This window comes from Armigeres subalbatus, chromosome 2 (assembly GCF_024139115.2).
Source record: "Armigeres subalbatus isolate Guangzhou_Male chromosome 2, GZ_Asu_2, whole genome shotgun sequence".
Lineage (NCBI taxonomy): Eukaryota > Metazoa > Arthropoda > Insecta > Diptera > Culicidae > Armigeres > Armigeres subalbatus.
Genome location: NC_085140.1, coordinates 450,881,685 through 450,904,103, shown reverse-complemented (window position 1 = coordinate 450,904,103; position 22,419 = coordinate 450,881,685). Strand labels below are relative to the sequence as shown.

At 37.9% G+C, this 22,419-nt stretch overlaps 1 protein-coding gene across 1 annotated transcript; it reads right to left on the bottom strand.

The window, feature by feature from the left end:
• Positions 1 to 3,850: 3,850 nt before the first annotated feature.
• LOC134213736 (clavesin-1-like) lies at positions 3,851 to 15,641 on the bottom strand. Its single transcript, XM_062693055.1, has 3 exons — positions 15,006 to 15,641; positions 4,569 to 5,030; positions 3,851 to 4,508 (listed from the first exon to the last, which is right to left on the bottom strand). Exons 1-3 carry the CDS (start codon positions 15,228 to 15,230, stop codon positions 4,323 to 4,325), a joined length of 873 nt encoding a protein of 290 aa, XP_062549039.1. The 5' UTR covers positions 15,231 to 15,641; the 3' UTR covers positions 3,851 to 4,322.
• Positions 15,642 to 22,419: the final 6,778 nt, after the last annotated feature.

The window sequence follows — 22,419 nt, the reverse complement described above, 5'->3', positions numbered from 1 at the left end:
CTACCCGGGTATGGTAATGAACCTAGGAGCACGCGCGCAGGACATGCGACTTCCGGCTCCGAATCTCCAGGAAATCCAGGAGGAGATCGGCCGGCTGAAAAACAACAAAGCCCCTGGAGTTGACCAACTACCAGGAGAGCTGTTTAAACACGGTGGTGAGGCACTGGCTAGAGCGCTGCACTGGGTGATTACCAAGGTTTGGGAGGATGAGGTTTTGCCGCAGGAGTGGATGGAAGGTGTCGTGTGTCCCATCTACAAAAAGGGCGATAAGCTGGATTGTAGCAACTACCGCGCAATCACACTACTGAATGCCGTGGTACGATTTTCACGAAGTCCGTCCAGTTATTTGTCCACCTAACTTTGAGACGATAGAGGAAGCCTACATCAGATTGAAAACCGAAGCTAAACGGATTGGACTAGTCATCAACACGTCGAAGACGAAGTACATGATAGGAAGAGGCTCAAGAGAGGTCAATGTATGCCACCCACCACGAGTTTCTATCGGTTGTGACGAAATCGAGGTGGTTGAAGAATTTGTGTACTTGGGCTCGCTGGTGATCGCTGAAAATGATACCAGCAGAGAAATTCGGAGACGCACCATGGCAGGAAATCGTACGTACTTTGGATTCCTCAAAACGCTCCGATCGAATAGAGTTCGTCGCCGTACCAAATTGACAATCTACAAAACGCATATGAGATCGGTAATTCTCTATGAACACGAGACCTGGAAGATGCTCGTGGAGGACCAACGCGCACTGGGAGCTTTCGAAAGGAAAGTGCTGCGTACCTTCTATGGTGGGGCCATACGAAAAGCCATCGTGGGTAAAGAAATTGATCACGTGTGTTTTGTTCTGAATTCTTGATCTTGATTCATACTCCATTTGTTTGAAATATCCAGCAATCATCTCGACCTATCATGTTCCAAACAACATGGATTTTAGTCCAAAAATGAGCAAAAATAGACCTACATCTATACAAGATCCAGAATAATAGAGCAGAAAAGTGGCTTAAACATAAATTTGGAACTGAAATTTTGACCACTGGTGCAAGGCATGATTTTGTTCGTTGATTTGAAGTTTGGTTCAAATGCGTTCATTTTGAAATTAAATGCGTCTGTTCGCGCTTGGTCATAACATTTGAAACTTTTTCCGTGCATGTATGCTTTCTTAACAACATCAGCAAGCCATCTATTTTTACAACAGTGTAGAAAACTATGATTTTTGGGTGAAAAATTCATTTTACGAATGTGGTTTTTCATCTGTCAAAAACGATTTTGAGCCTGGTTCAAAATTAGTCCAGTTCAAAAAAAATACCAGAAAACTGGTACAGAGCTAAGTTTGGAACACTGGTGCAAGCTTAATTTTTCTACACTGGTCCAAAGTTTCGTCTAAATCAACGATTCGTATCACTGGTGAAGTTGCTTTTAGGTTCCAAAAAATTTAAAATTGGTTCGAAAATGAACTTTTGGGAGCGAACAAAAATTTTCGTTTCCAAAAGTTAGGAAAAGCTAGATAATTTCAAAGCCCTATTTCATTTGGTTACAAAACTCACAACGTTTTTTAATTATCTCTGGGCCAAAATAGACCCACTGGAAAGCTTAAGGGGCTGTCGGAATAAACCCGACAAATCTTCAAAAGTATCTTCAAACGAATTTCATAAATATTCTTCTTCTCAAAACACATGTTTTCGGTCAGTGTCGTTTTCCAGATAGTAAGTAAGTACCACGTTAAGTAAGTACCACATCAACACTTCCTTCGTTTCCCTAGTTACGGTGGAGATGGGCATGGCCAGGAGTAGTAATCCTCATGCTTTTGTTATTTTTGTTTAAGACTGGAATCAAGGACCACTCCCCTTCTTGATTTCTAATAGCATTCTAGATAAGGATCTCAAAAGTAAAACATGGGTATCACTAGTGTCCAATCTACGAATTCCACCGTAACTATGCTAATGCTAATGCTTCAGTGTCGTTTTCCAGATAGGATTAGAATTAGAATTGTTAGAAATCCTTATAAAATTGCCCTCTCGACACACCGTCACTGGGTTCTATCTCCACGATACGCGTACGCATACGCACCAGGGGGTAGCAAAATTGTCGAAGTAGACGATACGCAAAAAGATAAGAGACGAGAGGAATAATAAATCGGCACACCGAGTCTCTTCTGGCTTGAACCCTCTACTGATAAATATGCGCGCGAGTGATTAGCTATTCGATTAAGAAGTTTAAAAACGTGTTTGGACATAACCCCGGGAAAAGTGAAGAAGAGTTCCCCAGTATGCTAGTAGCCAATTTATTGGCGCAATTGTGGAAGTTGAACCTCCCGAGTGAAGTGGGAAGTGAACCCTTCGAAGGCAAGGCAAAAACCCCAAAGTATAAAGCAGTCACAAGGTTAAAATAGTTCAAACTTCCATATACTTCCGCAATATTCAATTATGTATCAACCAATACGTATTTCGTTTTCTACTTGAAAACTTCTTCAGAGTTTTGTTATCGACTGAAGAAAAACATTGATTTCTTACTTTAAATATGTAGTACATGTACAAAAGGTATGAACTACATGGGTACAATTAGGGCATGTCACTTGGATCGGTTCATCGTCGTCTTGTGAGTAATAATTTAAAGAGCCAGGTGAATCCGTTTCCTTGATATTTGTTTAGTAAGTTTAATTGTTTTTGTTTGTAAATTTCTAAGCATTCTGCTACGTCAAGTTTCCAAGGATTTTGGATGTGTCTGAGAATTGATATGTTGTCTTTAGTTAAATGGTGATCTTTGATAAATATATGTTCTGCTACTTTTGATTTGAAATGATAATGTAAACCTTTTTCTGTGTCTTTGGTTGCTTTTGTGACTTCTGTCAAATGTTCTTTGAACCTCGTGTCTAATGTTCGTTTTGTCTGTCCTATGTAGATTTTGTCACAGTGAGGGCATGATATTTTATAAACTCCAGATTTTCCCAAGGCGTCCACGGGGTCTTTTGTGGTTCCAAGTAATGTTTTAAGTTGGTTGTTCCTGCTGCTGAAAACTAGTTCGATACCAATTTTTTTTAAGCTTAGAACGTAATGGTCTGGTTAAGTTATGATAAAGTCTGTTGATACATAAGTGAATATAGCGGAACTAAAGGGAAGTTTGAAGTATTTTAACCTTGTAACATTTTCCCCTTAGACGCTCAATATTAATTATTTCATTATAAAGCAGTGTTTAGACCGACTATTGGAAAGTTCAGCGCTCACCGGCTGACGAACGAAAACGGCCTACGATTAATTGATTTCGCCGCCTCCAAGAATATGGCCATTCGCAGCACCTACTTCCAACACAGCCTCCCGTATCGGTACACCTGGAGATCACCACTGCAGACAGAATCACAAATCGACCACGTTCTGATTGATGGACGGCACTTCTCCGACATTATCGACGTCAGGACATATCGTGGCGCTAACATCGACTCTGACCACTATCTGGTGATGGTTAAACTGCGCCCAAAACTATCCGTCATCAACAATGTTCGGTACCGACGACCGCCGCGGTACGACCTAGAGCGACTGAAGCAAAGTGATGTCGCCACTGCATACGCGCAGCATCTCGAGGCAGCGTTGCCAGAAGAGGGTGAGCTCGATGAGGCCCCTCTTAAGGACTGCTGGAATACAATCAAAGCAGCCATTAACGACTGAGCTGATTTTGAGCGAAAACAAACATTTGGGTCGTAGAGGTAGAGGTTCGAATTTGGAAATTTTCGTTTTAATTCCTATATCCATAGACATAGTTTACGTCAACACTTTATTATAAGTTTTCTTCAAAATATGAGCAACGAACAGATTGGACCAACATATTGCCAAAAATCAGCAAGGCCTAATATTTGATATACATAACTTTTATTTGACGTAAATTTATAAAAGTTTGCTTCTAATCTTCTCAGACTATATTACTCTTATCAGGAACACTTAACAAATAAATAATATCTTAGCTATAGAAACCAAATTATTCCTAGAAAGCAGGTTCAACACTCTAAGTAGACAACAACACATTCCTCACTTTGGTTTTTTGTTATATCAGCTAGTTGATAACTGCAATGCATTTTTGACGTCAAACGATTATCAGTCGACATCAAATGCTACTGAAGTACATTCGATTGCTTTGAAAAGTGTAGATAAAAGTATTTGCAGTTTAAATGTCTTGCAGCTGTCAAACGTCTACTGCTTCCATTCCACCTCTGTTATACGCACTAAAGAAAACTTCAACAATTGAACTAATATCACCTAAGGCAAGTTTCGCTTCCAGCCTATGCCGTCAACGGAGTAGTGGAATTATTAACACTTCACGTAATATCTTAGGGACTATTTGCGTAGCCGTAGGTGTTCCACTTGGCAATGTGGTCAACGTATTTTTCAATACACGGATACCAATCGGTGGACCCATAATTGATCGCCGGCAAAGTTCCTCCGTAATTCTTGGGCAGGCAGTCCGGGCTGATGTATTTGTGCAGCTTCTTCATATCACTCCCGTGGAATTCGAGCTAAAAATTAATTTATGATCATTCACTTTGAAATTAAAACACGCTATCGATAAAACTTACTCGTTTCCTCAATTTCTCGCCGATGAATGGCTTGAAAAGTGCCCACACCATGTTGAAAACGTATGGCTGCTTAATGATGTGGACCTCCTTCATGCGAAGTGGGACCGCCTCCTGGATAAACGTGAGGAGGAGTTTCGAGAACGATGGCGAGAGAGCGCGGACCTGCTTCAGCGAGAGTCCATCAAAGTCCATGATAATGACAACGCCGTTGATCTGTGTGGACGGTTCCAGCTGGGCGACCAAGTGGACCAGGAAGAATAGTCGGAACATTTTCTCGGCGTTGACCTGCTTCGGATCCCACGCTTTGCCGCAGTTCATAATCAGCACCCGGCGCCCTTTGTGATCCTTGTTGGTCAGCACGTTGACGATTTGGTGGTCGGTGAAGGAAATTTTCTCATCTATCGGGAACAGATTGTGCATGAGGGGGTGGTTGGTCTTCTTGAAATCGGCAATGCGTCGCATCTGTGAACCGGAGAAAGGAGATTATAAATAACGCAAACAATTGAATCATACGAGTGCCTATCTGGCAGGTGTGGACTTTAGCCGAGCGAATTTTTTGTTATCGCGTTTGCTGAAGATTGACGAATTCGAGGCTATAAATTTTGCGGGAATCTGAGAAACTAGCGACATTTTTTTTTCTTTATCAAGGCGGGATCGATCAATCAATTCAGCCACATTGAATGGGACGTGGTACGATGCAATGACGTAGATTGGTATTTGCATGGACTTTGATAACAAAATAAACATCAGCGTTGAAGTAGACGAAATCACCAATTCAGGAAGGCAATTCGACATTAATAAAGTAATGGTTCTGTACAATTCATGTGAATTACACAAAATATTTGGATCAATTGTGAACTGAAAGCGGAAACACGAGTGTTTTTGATGCACAGGAACTTTCTTTTTTCTTTATTAGCGAGACTTTCAGCCCTGAGCTGGCTCGTCTCGTAACACACAGGAACTATTGTAAAGTAGAACGGGCCCTTTTTATTTCCCTATTTTCCTTTCTTGATCCGTTATTGTTCTTATTTTCTCCTAAGAAAAAAATCGATTTTGTATTAATTTTTATTTTTTATTTGACTTCTGACTGTAAAAATATGATTTCCTATTTATTGTCTATTTTTGCAAAGTCTTAAGAAATTTAGAACTGTTTATGGAAATTTTATGCTTCGTAATTGCGTACACCGATTTTTATTACTTGACTGTGTTACCACAGACAAACAGACGTAACAGCTAGAACAACTTTTTGAAAAATCCATCACCCAATTACTTTATCACCATCTCGCGTGCACGTTGCACGAAATGTTATTTAGTACAACATCGTCAACAGAAGGCGCTAGTGTGAGATGTCAAATATAAAGGAAAACGATGCGCGCGCCTCTGTGTGTGAAACTCGCAAGCAGCTGACTTTAAAACGACCGTTGAGTTGATGGACGATGGGAATTTCATTAGTGTTACGTCTGTTTGTCTGTGGTGTTACCCTCAGCTGTGTTTATACACCGTTTTGATGCAAATTCCGAACACTTAAGCCTCTTTTGCACTTGGTAGGTCTCTATGACACAATATTCTAATGGATTAATTGTTTCCCTTCGGGTAGCGAAAAAATAAAACTTTCATATAACCGTTTCGTAATCATATTTTATTGATTGTAACCAGGGGACTGAAGAGAAGGCTAATACGCCTACCCACCATTCATTCTATATATGGCGTACAATGTTTTTGTTTCAATTTCGTTTGATTCATGGTAACAAAACTTCGGAAGTATCGACGAGCTATTTTTCGACATAAAGAAGCCATACAAACACAAAAGGCTCGATGTACCTCAACCAATTGCAAGTTTTCGTCAGGAGAAGTTAATTGCCGATAATTAGCACTAACTGCGTACGAACCAATCACCCAAAATGAGCGCTGAATTCGGGTATACTACCCAGAAACTGGGTACCAAAAACAGAAGTACCAAAAACGATGTTGGGTAGAGTGCCATTGTACCGCGGATGACAGGCGTTTCACCGTCCTGATTGTAACCACTGGCTATTGCTATTGTTATTTGGTGGGGCACCGCTTGGTGCAAGAATAACCGTTGAGAACAATGGTGTGATTGCATCGTGTGGTGCCCCACCTCTGTCTCCGCCAGTGATTGTAACTATCAATACTCAATGATTTTATTCTGCCAAACTTTGTCTCAATTTCCTTCGATTCAAATTCTGAACACCACCTTAAATGCACTTAAATCCAAAATGTCAACGTTATCACATTGCATTGGTGGACAATTCAATACCAAATTTTCAAAACGACTTATCTGCTTTGGTAAACAAAGATTCAAACGTCGATTTGTCGAATCTGATAGCACTCCCACGCAAACCAACACCATCAACAGGTAGCAGAAGTGTTCACCTTCGTGTTGATGGTGTTGGTTTGCGTGGGAGTGCTATCAGATTCGTCAAATCGACGTTTGAATCTTTGTTTACAAAAGCCGATAAGTCGTTTTGAAAATTTGGTATTGAATTATAATGTCCAATTAAAAGCCTGCCGAGAAAATTTGTTTATTTGGCCGGGCTTCTGCCAAATTGCACCAAGCGCAAGCGTCAACAAAAAATTTACCATTTTTCTGCCCAAGCTTTCGCTTAGCAGATTTAATTGATTAAAAATCGTATTGGATTTCCCACTACCCCATAACTAAGGATATCCTACAAAAAATGTGTGGATGAATTGATATGAAATAATTTCCGTTCTACTTTTACGATCAAAATATGACAAGTCAGTTAATTGTAGGTAATTGTAATTTTTATAAGGAACGATAACCGGTTAGTTTACACTAGGAATGGGCGTTTTTCGGAAAAATATCGATACTGCCGAACCGATGTTTTTATTATCTAAATATGCCGAAAAATATCGGCGTTGAAACATCGATATTCCGATATATCGATACGCCCGAAAAATTAAAACGACCAAAAAAAAATGGAAATCTTATTTTCATTAAATCACACATCAAACATTCGCTGTTTGTAACAGATTGTGCCTAATGTGCTATATATTTTTTAATTTGAAAAAATCGAAATCCGATATCAGCTACAAAAAATCGATACGGTCAAATAATTATACAAAATATCGATTAATCGGAGCGAAAATATCGATTCCCGATGTATCGTATCGGTATCGCCCATTACTAGTTTACACTTATTATCGGGTCAAGGAAGCCGCTTGGTGCGTTTAGAGATGTCGTAAAATCCCGATTAATCGATTAGTTACTAATCGATTACTCTTGATTCTTGTCGATTATTGAATCGATTAATCATTGTATAGTAATCGATTCAAAATTAATCGATTATCACAACGATGAATCGATTAATCGAAATAATCAATTAATTTTCCACATCCTTATGATGTCGTAAAATTCTGATTAATCGATTAGTAACTAATCGATTACTCACGATTCATCTCGATTATTGAATCGATTAATCGTTGGGTAATAATCGATTCAAAATTAATCGATTATCACAACGATGAATCGATTAATCGAAGTAATCGATTAATTTGCGACATCTCTAGGTGCGTTTTGGCAGAACCCCGACCATTTATGCAATAATAACGAAATATTCCAGATAAATCTTTATGTGGCAAGTGTTCGGAATATGAGTTTGTTCAGAATTTGAGTCAAAACGGTATTAAAAGATAGAAGATTTCTAAAGCTAAACAAATGTAAAAACAACTACGTTCCCTTGCCATGAGTTCTAAAAAACCATCAAGCCCGAACTGAAGTTGATCTTTGGCGCTGTTTGTATTTAACATTTAGGTGAAAAAAGCAATTAGAGAAAAATCTTGCAAATCGGTCCATTCGTTCAGGAGTTACATTGCCTCAAAGGAAATGTAAACTCATTTTTATACATATAGAGATTTGCAAATTTTCGGTGAAAAAAAATCCATTTTCCGTGTTGCGTTTCAGTTTGGGCACTTTAAATGCACGATATCTTATTTTCTTCATTTGCGATGCACCAAGTAATGAATTGCTTCCAAATAAAGTAACGTTTTGACTTAATACCCGAACAGACTCATATTTCAAACACTCGTCACATGAAGTTTTTTTTTGCGTACAGGTTATTATAATTGTCCATTTTCCAACAATAAGATAACGTTCAGATTTTGCATTTTTGAGAAATTTGAATCAAAGTTCTGGAAATTTGAGACAAAGTATGGCAACAGAAAATCATTCAGTAATGATAGTTACAATCAATTACATATTTTTATCAAGCTCTTATATGTAAATTCTATTCTTTCGCGACCTAATGGAAACAATTGATATGATCAAGTGTTCGAAATATGAATCAAAACGGTTTGTACAATGTACAAGAGTTGCAAGATAAACAAAAATCACTCTACTCCAAGGAAACCCCCATCAGCCAAGTTGAGTAATTTCAATCGACCTGACATCATTATTCTTTATCATTTCGAAAAATCACGGTGGATCTTTACGTTCCGTGAATCATTTTGGCAGACACATTGAAACTACAAGAATAATCTGTGCGTCAAGAATGGTGTAAACTTATAGCACTTCAATGTTATGGATGTTTGATGATTTTGGATGATCGAAGTACGTTGTCTTTTGGAATGAATACTATTCCTGGAAATCCAGGCAGACCCGGATATGTTCAGGTATAATATGAAGAAAGAAAAGCTGGAGATAATAGAACAAGCCCGAGGTCTAGCTGATTAGTAACCGGGAGGCGATAATACAGGTACTTTTTTGAAATGGGCGTAATTGATTCTGACCTTTATTTTTGGAACGGTGGTTATGCCCTTAATTCAAACAATGTTATTTGTTATTTGCTATATGTTGTTTGTTTCTTTATGTTTGAATAAAATAAATTTGTTACAACCTTTACTGGAGCCAGGGGGAGAAGGCGTAGCACTGAAGCCCTACTTCGACATGTGCGACATCTGGATTTGGTTCTAAAATGCAAACAACAGTGTTAATAGGCGAATTTGAGTGAAGCTCATCAATCATTTCGACATCTGGTGGTCGTCACAAGAACCACGAAAAAAGTGTCGTTGGCCAAAAAAGTGCATTGGCAGCATACGGAGGGAGTACGATTTTCGCGTTTGCTGATTAATCCAACCATTTATGAAAGCTGAAATAGTCGCAAATTGAAAGAAAATTTTGTTTTCTTTGGGATGAGCTTGCATCCGGTGGGTGCTTGCATATGATTTTTCCGATTAAATAGCACATCTCTTGCAGTGCCTCCACCGCACTATCTTGGTTATGAATTCCCGGATTTTTAATTCGCGGCTTATTTGGGTGGGATTCGTCTTCAACAGCTGCTTAAAAACCTTAAGAGACCATTGCCAGTGGAAAAAAATGTGACCAAAAAATACTCCCATGTTAAAAAAGTATTCAACGGAAAATTTATTTACCCAAATGGAGGTTTATTTCACTCAATTTCGACCTCAGGTAATAAAACTCAAAGTTGGCTTCCCGTATTGAACTGGCGTCGTTGGATTGTTTCGCTCTTTTGTTTTTGACAACAGAAGAAAGAGTGGATGAAAGAGAAGAGAAAAATAACTCAAAAGAAAGTTAAAAAAAACTCAACGTTGGGTACTTTTTTTCTTCCGTGTACCTTCCTTATGCAACGTACACACCAGTCAAGCAGTTTGAACACTGACTCCACCCCCAAGAAAATGCTTTGATTGCTGTTTTGTTTAAACGTGTGTGCAATTGTTCGAACAACCATTTGACAGTTGGCGGCTCTGTTGGAAAAAAATAAAACGGTTTGATTTTACTTTAAGTTGTCGGGGCGGAGTCAAGGTTCGACGAACATGTTTGTGCATTTGTAGTGAAGTTGCACAAACCCCCATATATTTTTTGATGGTTGGTGCTCAAGTTGGCGCTTCGGTCGTTCGTGTGTGATATTGTTGGTCGAATAAATTGATTGTTCGTGTCGCTGTTGGTAAAACTTGATGGATGTTTGAATAAACGAGAGGTGGAGTCAATGTTGGTCAAACTGTTTGACCGTGTGTATGTTCCATTACGCTTCAACTCATTCGTAAGTATGCGAACACAGCATTTTGCTCAAGATGTTTTTATTTAACTCTAGTAAGTTTGAGGAGTTTGTCAAGCCTGCTCTTTACTATGTCGGGTTTCATTTAATTTTTTTTGAATTGACCGAGTGATGCTACGTAGAAGATTTTACCCTGTTAAGCATAAGTACGAAGATTTTACCCTGTTAAGCATACACACTTAATTTTTTTTACCGGGATCTCAGCAAAATGGTCAACTTTTACCGAGATTCGCACAGCCGTGCCCCAGCAATCATGTTTTTTGCCGAGATTTCTGTCAAAATAGCTGAAAATCAGCAAATATTTTGCCGAAAATCAGCTAACAAACGTCATTTCTGCTGAAATATCAGTTTTTTATTTTGCTGGCGCACGGCTGTGCGGATTTTTGTCGAGCTGCTGAAATAAAAACTAAGTGTGTAAGTAAGTACTTAAGGACGTTTGGCATAAACACGTCAGGCATAATGTACTTTAGGCATAACGGACGATATGGCATAAAATGACCCAGGGAACAGCCTATGATATAAAAAAGGTAGAATTATGCCAAACGTCTATTATGCCTAACGTGCATTATGCCTAGCGGCCGTTATGCCAAACGTCCATTATGCCTATCGTACTTATGCCTAACGTCGCGGACCCCGGCCAAATACCATTCGGCTTTGCCATTTGCCTTCGCCCAAAAGTCATTCGGCGGAAAGCCAATTGTATGAACACCACTTGGCCGAATAATACGTTGAGCCGAATATCATTTGGCTGAATTGAATGTTTGTCTGAAACAGTTAGTAAGTCGAAATTGGGGTTTGGCTGAAAATGTTATTTGGCCGAAAACAGGTTTGCCCTAACAGGTCATTTGGCTGAAATGTCGATTGGTCGAAATGATCGTTTGAAATAAAATGTTTTTCGACGAATAGATCAAGTGGATGAAAATGCCTTTTCGTAGAAACGGTTTTTCGGGAGCAAGATCCATTTGGCCTGGATTTATCCTTTCTGCCAAACAATCATTCAACCAAACGGCATTGTCGGTCAAATGACCTATTTAGGGGGTTAGAAGCAGAGAAGTGTAAGTGACATTTTGGTCGAAAATGAATTGACTACTGCAAAAAAAATATAACTTTGCGGCAATATGTTGATATAGTGCATTGCTTATAAAAAAATGAGAAAATTCACAGGAATTTGGTAATTTTTCAAACTTCTAAACATTAAGCATGAAACGAAACAATATTGAAAAACTTTGCACCCATTTTTCTCAAAACTAAGTTTTTGTTACTTACACCCCTTTGCGTTTGATCCTCTCAATTGTTTGCCAACATAAAAAGTTCAGCTAAACGACACTTTTTGGCGAATGTACATTTCGGCCAAATAATCCTTTCTGCCAAATGACCAGATCGTCCTAATGGTATCTTCTGCCAAATGACCTGTTAACTTGCAAAGAAAATAAAATGTAACGTAATCTGCTGCTAAGCAATCTTTGTTCCTTCAGACGAAGGAATTGTTCAGCCGAAAGACATTTTCGGCCGTATGTTCCATTCAACCAAATGACATTTTCGACCAAAAAACTTCCGACTACATGGGCATTTAAATTACATATTCGGCTATACAACAACAACAAATGGCTTTTTGTCAATTTTTGTTGAATCTACGATCATTTCACGGATTTTGTGAACTTCCACAACTTTGTATAGATCAGAGGTGTGACAAATTTTGAACGGCGGCGCGCCGATGACAAAATGTCGGCAGCGGCGCACACCTCTGGCTCGAGGTGTACAGGACTAATAAGTTTAGTGACCCCAGACAAATCGTCTGTCATTCATATGAAGAACAAGAACAAATCAAATTATTATTCGAAAATTAAAATTAAAAACAATAGCATTGTGTGATTTTTTTCAAAATCAATTTATCAGAGAGCAATAATTACATTTGAAATCGCTAACGTCCATCAATGAATGACTAGGATAGTAATGTAAGGATTACTGTTCCAAGCCATCAGAGAATATCTCTCCCATTCGGAAGTTACCGTCTCATTCATATCATGCATTGTTGACCATCATTCACAAAATTTAGGATAGTACTATGATTATGAATCAGGCGATTGCTAATTGTGTCGAAATAAATGTTTTTTTTTTCGTATGACCCAGGTTGGAATAAACATGTTTGTTATCAGTTCATCGCTTTTTAATGCGTCATTTAGACATTTTGAAATAATTCAATTAGGGTAACTGCTCCCGGCTCAAGGTTAGGTTGAAAATATCCACATCAATCAGACTCAAATCGATTACAAAAAAATTAAGTGTAAAATGTTTTGTTTCATATTGCTGTAATGTTTTACCTACGCCTGATAACAAAATGAAACGGGAGAATTGAAACAAATTCAACCGCCTGTTTGCGAATATGTCTTATGGAAGAGCATGTTAATAATGAAGCAGGAACCCTATGTGTTTGATGTCGCTAATAATATTATTATTTTGATATAACCCTTTGGTGGCAGATTTGATAACATTATAACTTCGCTTTCAGTTCCTTCCAGACGAACAAAGTTCAGCACAGATTACTTAATTTATTTCACACGCGACACAATTGGCTCAAGGGAAGCATTACCCCCGACCAATCGCAAATGGCGCTCCTTTTCGTACTGATTGCGGTTTATTACGAAGGCTCTTATTTTTGCTTTCTATTTTGCGGAAATATAATTCAATCACCTCACAAAATCACGTGATTCAGAACATGAGCTGTGAAATAAATCGGTGCTTTCTAATGCGGGTTTTTCATGATAAAGAATATTACTGCCATTGGTGAGTTTCTTTGGAAGTTATTAATTTTCCAGGGAAATTATTTCCCTTGAAAAAGGCCAAATACATTCGGCCGAAACGTCGGGTAATTTCAAAATCTAGCCGTTTTGATTATCCTCAGACTGAGAAAGCCACATCCATAAACAACTTTAATTCCAGTCGAGAATTAACAATACATTTCTGTATATGAATCTTGTGAAATCTGTTTAAATTTTTCGCACAAATTTCAAAGATTTTAATACAAACGTTGTATTGAAATCTCATAATTCTGAATACGTGGAATGCAGTATCCATGACGCCGCAAGAACAACTGCCATATATGGATATGAAATCCATATCAATATGGAGCACTTATTCTTATGACGGCCGAATAGTTTTTAAATCAGTTTCTACTTTTTGGAAATTCGATGTGCATATGTACAGATTTATTTTGAAAAATATATTGAAGAGTATTTTTAATAGTTTTTATGTCACCTATGAGACAATGGGCAGTACACCAAATTTGAGCTCAATTGGTACAACAAAACACAAATAATTTGATATGAATTCATTTCCGATTTTATTTTACAAACAAAATACTTCTCGACAGTCAGCAAAGCGTTTGGTGCGGTTTCAAAGAACCCCGACCAACTACTGTTACAGTTGTAGTTCCAAACTCTCAAGGACATTCGTTAGGACATGGCTCGTCAAAGAGCATCTTCCGCATGACCAGAGATTCGTTTGCAATGTTCTGAAAACTTAGATGTGAATTTGTACAATATGTGGAAGATTTTTGATTTGAAAATTCTATTGGAGGTAACCATCTGATTTTTCAGAACATTGTAAATTAATGTCTATGTCGGGTGGTCCAATACTCAAAACATAGGCAGCCTGCATGTAAACCACATCTTAATCCTCCAAAACTCCTCTTACCTCCCCATACAATGGTTCAAGGACCCAGAATATCCCCAAATGATCGTTCAATGAATATGATCGTAAATTTATAGGAACTTCAAGTAAACAACGGTAAAAGCAATCGCAAGATTTGAACTTCCTGACAGTTTGGATGAAGCCGAATATCCCAAAACTATCTCACGATGTCTGTGTCATATTATTTCATACCAGAATACATAAATACGCTATCTTAATCACGGTTGAAAACGTTGAATTGCAGTTTATTGATTCCTTCAAGACTGATGCTCTAAGTTAGTTTCATCTGAACGCTGCTTTGAAAATTAACGATGATTAACGATCAAAATTGTTGATGTTATGGATAATTATGATAAACAAGCAATACCCTACTACGTGGATTAATCAAGAAACATATTAATACTTCATGATAATTTAAACTTCACCAAAGAAAAAGGAAACAGTATTCTAAAATTGAGTGACGATGTAAGGATCTGAATAGAAACGTTTTGTAGATTGTACATGAACAACATAGTTCAATAGAAACTAACTAAAATGTTCATATAGGAAATATCACAATTAAAAAATGTGAGACTCTTAAAAATACTATCAACTGCCTAATGAATGACTCCTAAGGAAGTATTGGATTTTAAAAGTCCTTAACCATGTTAGAGCCAGTATTTCGACCATCATCACACTTTCTATCACTACTTACCATTTTCAACGCACTTTCCGGATAGAAATGGCACGGTCTGAGGAAAATCAACAAAAAGTCGTCATCATCGCGATAGTGCAGGTCGGTTGCGTTATGCAGCAACCGCCGAAGTTCCTCAATCGCCGCAGCTCTCAGTTCCGGAGTCTCGCGCAACTCCCGATGAGCAGCTTCCAACAGTTCCGGCGTCGGTTCGGACGTATCAATATCAAAAGGTTCGAGGCTCATTTTCCTTTCTCGGCTTCTCTAGCAGAGCAAGAAACACAGTTGCAACCAATTTAAAAAAAATCCGAAACCACTGCTTTCGGTTATCAATTCAGGTGGGTGAGGTGGTCCGATTCGCGACGCGTCAAGTGCAAGACTGAACGTGATAGCGTTACACTTCTATGAATTACAGCTCGTAAGGCAGCCGAGACGGGGCTCCTATCAATAGCCAAGAAACGCCTCTTGCCTCTGATAATAAGTCGCTGATTCGCAACATTCGTCACCAAGCCGATGGATGGGAAACTCATGTGTTTTTCTATTTCAAAATTAGAGTTTCCAGCTCGTACTGATTTGCACATTGCGTTCCTCTGAGCCACATCCCGTTGCCCTAACAATCACACACTCGATCATCAATCGAACCAAAGCACTCCCAGCTGATAGCTGAAGTCGCCGTCGCACTGGAAAGATATTTGTTATCAGTTCAGACGCATGAGGCTACTTTATGGCCCTTACCATTCAATACAAAGACGATGGATTGGAATTATCAAGCCGAACACTTCGTGAACAGGTTGGGGAAGTTCCAGGTGCTTTGAAATGCGCCTACGTCGGCAATCGATAGGCGATTCACCGAGCATTACCGGAGTCTGAAGTTCGCTAGATAAAATGCTTGACGTGACGTCGAACGGTGTGCGATTTATTTACGGAGTTCTTCAATTCTCATATCATTCAATACTACCTGTTGCGACTTGTTCCATCTACCATACTTTGTGTTTGAATTTTGAATTGTCGCTTGTTTTGCCCATAAGCTCGATTTAAAAAACATCGTTCTATCAGTACACATCAAGGTTGTTGATAGTAATCCAACAAATAATGAATCCTTTGTTCATTAACTCTATAATGTGACGGCGTACAACGACATCGACCGTTGTACGGGGTGATATTTATTTTATTTTAAATCGCATGATGAAAAACGAAATATTTTATTAAGGCAAAGGTTAGTTGTGTGCTAGACTGGCTCAGCTTTGTATGGGAAGTTAAAAATGTTATCGAATTCTACGAGGCAAATGGAATTTGGAATACATTGATTGTCATGAAAAACGTGCGCATGTTATCAAAGCTGGCTGAAATATGTGTTGTGGCGCGAGTGCATTTACTGCATCAAGCGGCTTTTTGGCTGACTTGTGATATTTCGTTCGTTTGTTTGTTCGGAAATTAATTCTTCGGAAGATATCTTCAGTTATAAGGATAAAGGATTTCCTGAAAACTTGGACAAATGTTCAATGGCGCTTGATGCGATTTGGCAGAAACCCGGCCATGTTTGAGAGCACAAAATTACACATCGCAGGGTGCTTTGATTGCTTGTGTATGTTTTTCATGGCAATTAATGATTCCCAAAGCACACAATCCAACTCTCAAGAAATCAACCTAAAACTAGGAGAAGTGTTTCGTTTCCCATCTTACTGAACATATAATCATCTCATCACAAACCAATGAAATACAGCACCATTCTCGTCGCTCCTTTTTGCTAACATGCGTGCTCACTACTGAAAAAATCACAAAAATGAAATACAAATCAAATTTCTTTTCATTGCTTTGTTTTTGATGGGTTGAAATATACAATTTTATTTAATCATCGTATAATGTTCTGTGGAATTGATCTTAAACCTACCAATTCCTAAAAAAGTGGCGGAGGTCTATTTGTCTATGTAATTTGGCTGAAACCACCATACGATCTTCAAATCACAACAAGCGATGAGCGATGAGCTAAAAATTTTGGAGTTTAATTTTCTCACCCAAAAGCACAATCCTGATGGGGGATGCCGGTAGAATTCGACAAACCCTTTTGATTTCTGGACCAGTCTATTGTGTACATTTGCGTAATGAGTTCAACTCAATTTTTCAAGCACGTTTCTGGCTCATCTATGCTGAAGGACTGCCAAAATAGCTTCATACATGTGAGCAATTGCATGCTCCGAGTGGTAGTCTTTTTCACTAGGGTAAGACGGTATAATGCGCCCCACCTGGTCAAAACGGTCCCCTTTGATTTCTAGAAAACTATAATTAACTAAAGATAAATATCAGTTGGTACCTTTAAATATTTGTAAAACCAGTTTGTATAACATAATGGAAATAATAGCAAAATACAAAAAGTTACAGTTTTGATGTAACTTTCAATGTTTGTTTGCTCCACATTCTGGAGCAACGATAGCATACTGTCTGCAAAACTTACACTGGAACACTCAGTTGAGCAACAAGTTAACTTTTCTCAGTATATGATATAAAATTGCTTATATCTTCAAAAATGTAACGTTTCTCAAAAATATGTTTCACTGGTCAAAACGCCCCAGTGTATGCAGGACGATATGCTCTTACCAACTGGACACGAGCGCGACGAGCTTGCAGCAGTTGCTTCCAAATTATATAAAAACTATTGAAATATTATTCAAACCTGCTTAAATGAACTTAATACTTATGTTGGTTTTTTAATGTCAAGCACATAAGTCAAGCACATCAAGGATTGATAAAATACTAATGAACAGCTATGTAACGTCTTTTTTAAAAATGGGACATATTGCCCAAGCACTTTTTGAAATGCATTTCTTCACGACTTTTTAAAAAAGCTTTATTACGTGTTTTCTATAATATTTTTAAATGACTGGACTACCAAATAACAAAAAGTTTGCATGAATTGCGTTTAAAAGTAAAAAAATAAATAATGGTATTGCCTTAGGGGAGGCATATTATACCGTCTTACCCTACGTTTAACGCATTACCTGGAAGCCAATGTTCTGGTATTAATGCCGAGCACCATTAATTTTGGCGTAATCAGTAATCATTCATAATTTTTGGCGTCTTTATTGGAGAGGTTAATCGGTTGAGGTATTTCACAGTTTAAACGTTTTCATATATACGCAATTTTAATTTATTGGAAAATCTTCTAGGATTTTTTTTACATGTTTCTCCACAAACTTCCAATTCCTGGATTTTCTTGGGGCGTCCATTGAAAATTCCTTCACAAATTGCTTGGATGTTATTTCAGAAATTCAGCCAGATTCTTTTCGATTCACCAGTTCTTGCTATGGAGTCGGTAACTGTTTGGCAAAAACATGTAGACAGTTTTCAACGTGCTGTACACTCGATCGAATAATCCAACCAAGAGAGTACAAATGCCTTCTTCTTGTGTGACCCTAAAGGGCCAGAACGAAATAGGATGGTAGCGACTCTTCATGGATGCGTGTACACGTCACGGATATCTGACAGGATGAGGCCGAGTCTTGGCTTGTTGCTCGCCGATTGACACGCTAAGGTGTGAATCTATGAAGACACGAAGACTGACTCCCTCACTTTTCTTCTTCGTTTTTTATGGCTCTGGAATTTGGCCTGCTTTTCAGCTTAGTATTCTGTTAGTATTTCCTTAGATATTTATTGAAAGCTTTTCTATGACCGCCATTGCATGAGTATGTATCTATACACTATGCCCAGGGATTTCCACCCGAAAACATCCTAGACCGGACCGTGAATCGAACACGCCATCTCCGGATCCTACGCTTTTGCTAGCAAGGCAAACTGAGGACCGTACTGGAGACGCTTTCTCATTAGAAAAGCAAAAAAAAAAAAAATTTGGCATTAGATGTATCAATAGTCTCCGAGTCTATAAGGACCAGACAGACAGAAATTCATTTTTAACCTTCTGTCTGTGCTCAAAAAAACTTACGTTGTCTGTGCTCTGGGGTCAAATTGACCCCAAATTGAAATTGCTATAACTTGTTTAATGTTTGACCAATTTTGGATTTTTTGGGCTGTTTCGAAAGATAATTTAATCATCTTTCAGGTCGTTACCAAATATTGACTATAGGTGGGCGGGCACATCGCGGGGAGGGGTTTTAGTGAACAAAGGTACAAAATTTGATTATTTTACTTATATCCGAAAATCCTAACCATTTTAAACTGCAACTTTTTTAAAAAGGCTATGCAGGAAGGCATGTACTTTGGCATGAGGCGTTGATAAGTTTAGAACTCGGCCGCCAGGTGGTGGTATATTTGAATTCATTATTTTGTTCGATTTCATTTGACTCAAGATATTCCGATATATAGAATTCTCCTCAGTGTAAATATTCTTATCGCACAAATTAAAAAATGGGAAGAAGTGATCATTATATTGAGCACCGCTTTGTAGTGCTAGACATCCTGAACAATGTTGCCGAATACAACTTGGGTGTAGGTATGAGGGATCTCAAGCTAAAGCAATATTTCATATATGCAAGAATATTGCAAGTACACTAGCGCCGCCTATTTGTAAATTTCCTTATTATTTATTCCGTCATATGACAGTCTATTCCTACCAGACGAACTTTGTTACAGACGTCATCTTTACAAATTTCAAAATTGTGCGATAAGAATATTTACAATGAGGAAAATTCCATATATCGGAGTTACTTGAGTAGTCTAAAATAATGAATTTAAATATACCGCCACCTAGCGACCAAGCGCTAAACTAATCAATGCCTCATGTCAAAGCAGACGCCTTCATGCATAACCTTTTTGAAAAGGTGCAGTTCAAAATGGGTAGGATTTCCAGATATAAGTAAAATAAGCATGAAAAATCTCTGTTTTTGTACCCTTTTTCACTTTTCCTCTCCGCGATGTACCCGCCCACCTATAGGCAATCTGTCGTAACGATCTGAAAGATGAAACAGCCCCAAAAATCCAAAATTGGCTAAACATTAAAAAAGTTATAGCAATTTCAATTTGGGGTCAATTTGACCCAGAGCACAGACAATGTAAGTGTTTTAAAAAAAGCACACTATAGCGCATATTTTTAAGATTTACAAACGAATTTGCACCTAGGAGACAGATCTCGGTGCGATTTACCAAACTACCAAAAATTAGGAGAATCGGTTGAAAACTAAAAGAATGGCAGCCATTCAAAGTGGCCTGGGTCATATTGACCCCAGAGCACAGACAAAAGGTTAAGAAATAGGTATATAGGTTTTAGACCTGTGCGCCGAAGTATTTGTGAACGGCGGCGGCGTGAGGCCATTTTTACACCGGCGGCGGCGGCGTCGGCGGCGTCACCCATAAATATTTTTTTTGTTAAACGCGTTTCATATAGAAGGGCTTGACAGATTCGAGTGCAACTGGTTTCATTCGACGGAGCAAATTTCCTAGTTGGACACTATTGTTTTTGTTTTTTAATAAATCAAGCAGTTTTGATTATATTTTTATTTTTTAATCAACAAAAACACAAATGCACATTGAATCATTAATCATTTTAGCCGTGGCGCAACCCACGGTAACCCACGGTAAGTAATTTTTAAGCAACGTACTAGAATTGCACCAAATCTTTTTACCGCCGAAATGTAGACAATAAGCACTGCATTTACAACATCAATTCGAAAGGCATCATCACCACCGGTGGATAAATTTGGGTTTTTTATTAATTTTAGTGTTTTTTGTGCAATTGCTACAGTCAGACTGATATGGGGAACATCCTAATAGCTATAGCTTGTATCTCCACAGCAAAAGTTTACATTATATCCTCCACTAGGATATTTCCGCATCACAGCACATGAATTAAATCCAGAAATTCGTGTGGAAATTCCTCAAGATATTCCTCAGAAAATTCGAGAAAGAAATTCTAAGAATTAATTTAAAATTTCCCCAATGAATTCCTTCAGAACTTCCACCAAGAATTACCTTGAAAATTTATTAGGGTATTTCTTCGGAAATTCTTTCCGAAATTTCTTCAAAAGTTTCATCAGGAATTTCCTTCTACTGGAGGGATTTCTTCGGAAATTCCTTTACGGAGTCTTTTGGGAATTTCATCAGTAATTCATTCGAAACTATATTTAGGGATTCTTTTGAAAATTCTTTTAAGAATTAGATATCCATGGAAAATCCTTCAAGAAGTTCTATGAGAATACCTACGGACACTGTTTTAGGAATACATTCGAAAATCCATTTGGGAGAAATCCTTCAGAAATTTCAAATAGAAAATCTTCCAGTAATTCCTCCTTCTTTAGAAATTTCCCTCTGGAATTCTTCAGGACTTCTTTTCAAATTTCTTATAGGAATCCCTTCGGATATTCCTTTACCAACTCTTCTAGAAATTCTTGTAGACCTTCGAAAATTTCCCTTTAAATAACTTTAAGCATTATTTCGGGAATCTCTTCAGGATTTCTATTGGAAGATCTTCGGAAATATTGTTTGTAAATTCCTTTATTTTTATAAAACGTTTTTTAAGTTCAATCAAAGTTAATTGCCTATTTCCTAGGATTAAACCACCCGACTTGGACGTTAATTTACAATGTTATGAAACTCATATGTGAATATGTACGTTATGTGGAAGATATTGATTTGGAAAATAAATTGGAGGTAACCACTTTCCCTTCGATGGGACTCGAACCCATGACTGTAGGGTCATGTCTAGTTTACTGTAGGGTCATGGGTTCGAGTCCCATCGAAGGGAAAGTGGTTACCTCCAATACATTTTCCAAATCAATATCTTCCACATAACGTGGTGGCTTTTTTAAAGTGATTTTCGAAGAAATTGTCGAAGGAATAACCGAAAAAGAACCTGAAAAGATTTTCTAACAGAATTTTAAAATGAGTTTCTGACGGAATATAAGAAGGAATTCTGAAAGTAATTTACGAAGGAATTGAAAATGGATTTTTAGGAATTTACGAAGGAAGTAATTTACGAAGGAATTTAAAATGGATTTTCCAAACAGCTATTGGAATTTACATAGAAATTCCTATATTTCTCCTGGAATTTCTTAAAAAAAAACGGACAGTAGTAAAACAAATTCAGTTTTGACTCTAGAATCAAAATTACATGCCAAGAAAAACTCCCAAAATATCGAAATTGCAGGGCTGGTAGCGACCAATGTTGTTCAAAATTGTGACTTTTGTGACCAACGCTGACGAAAAAGGGACCAAATAGTGACTTTCCAGTTCCAGAAAGAGTGACCAAATAATCACTTTCAGTTGACTTTTATGTGGCAATGGTACTTATTTAATTAGTTCTCAGGCATAGAATTATTTCGACTCATCAAGCTTATAAGTCTGCGGTCGGAATCTCTGTTGTTATGGAAAATATAGCAACGTTATAAATAATTTTAGAAACTAACTTTCTTTATAAAACATGTAAAAATGCATTCCATTTTAAAGTATATTCATAATGGGAACTGTTCCTTTTTATATTTCACTAAAC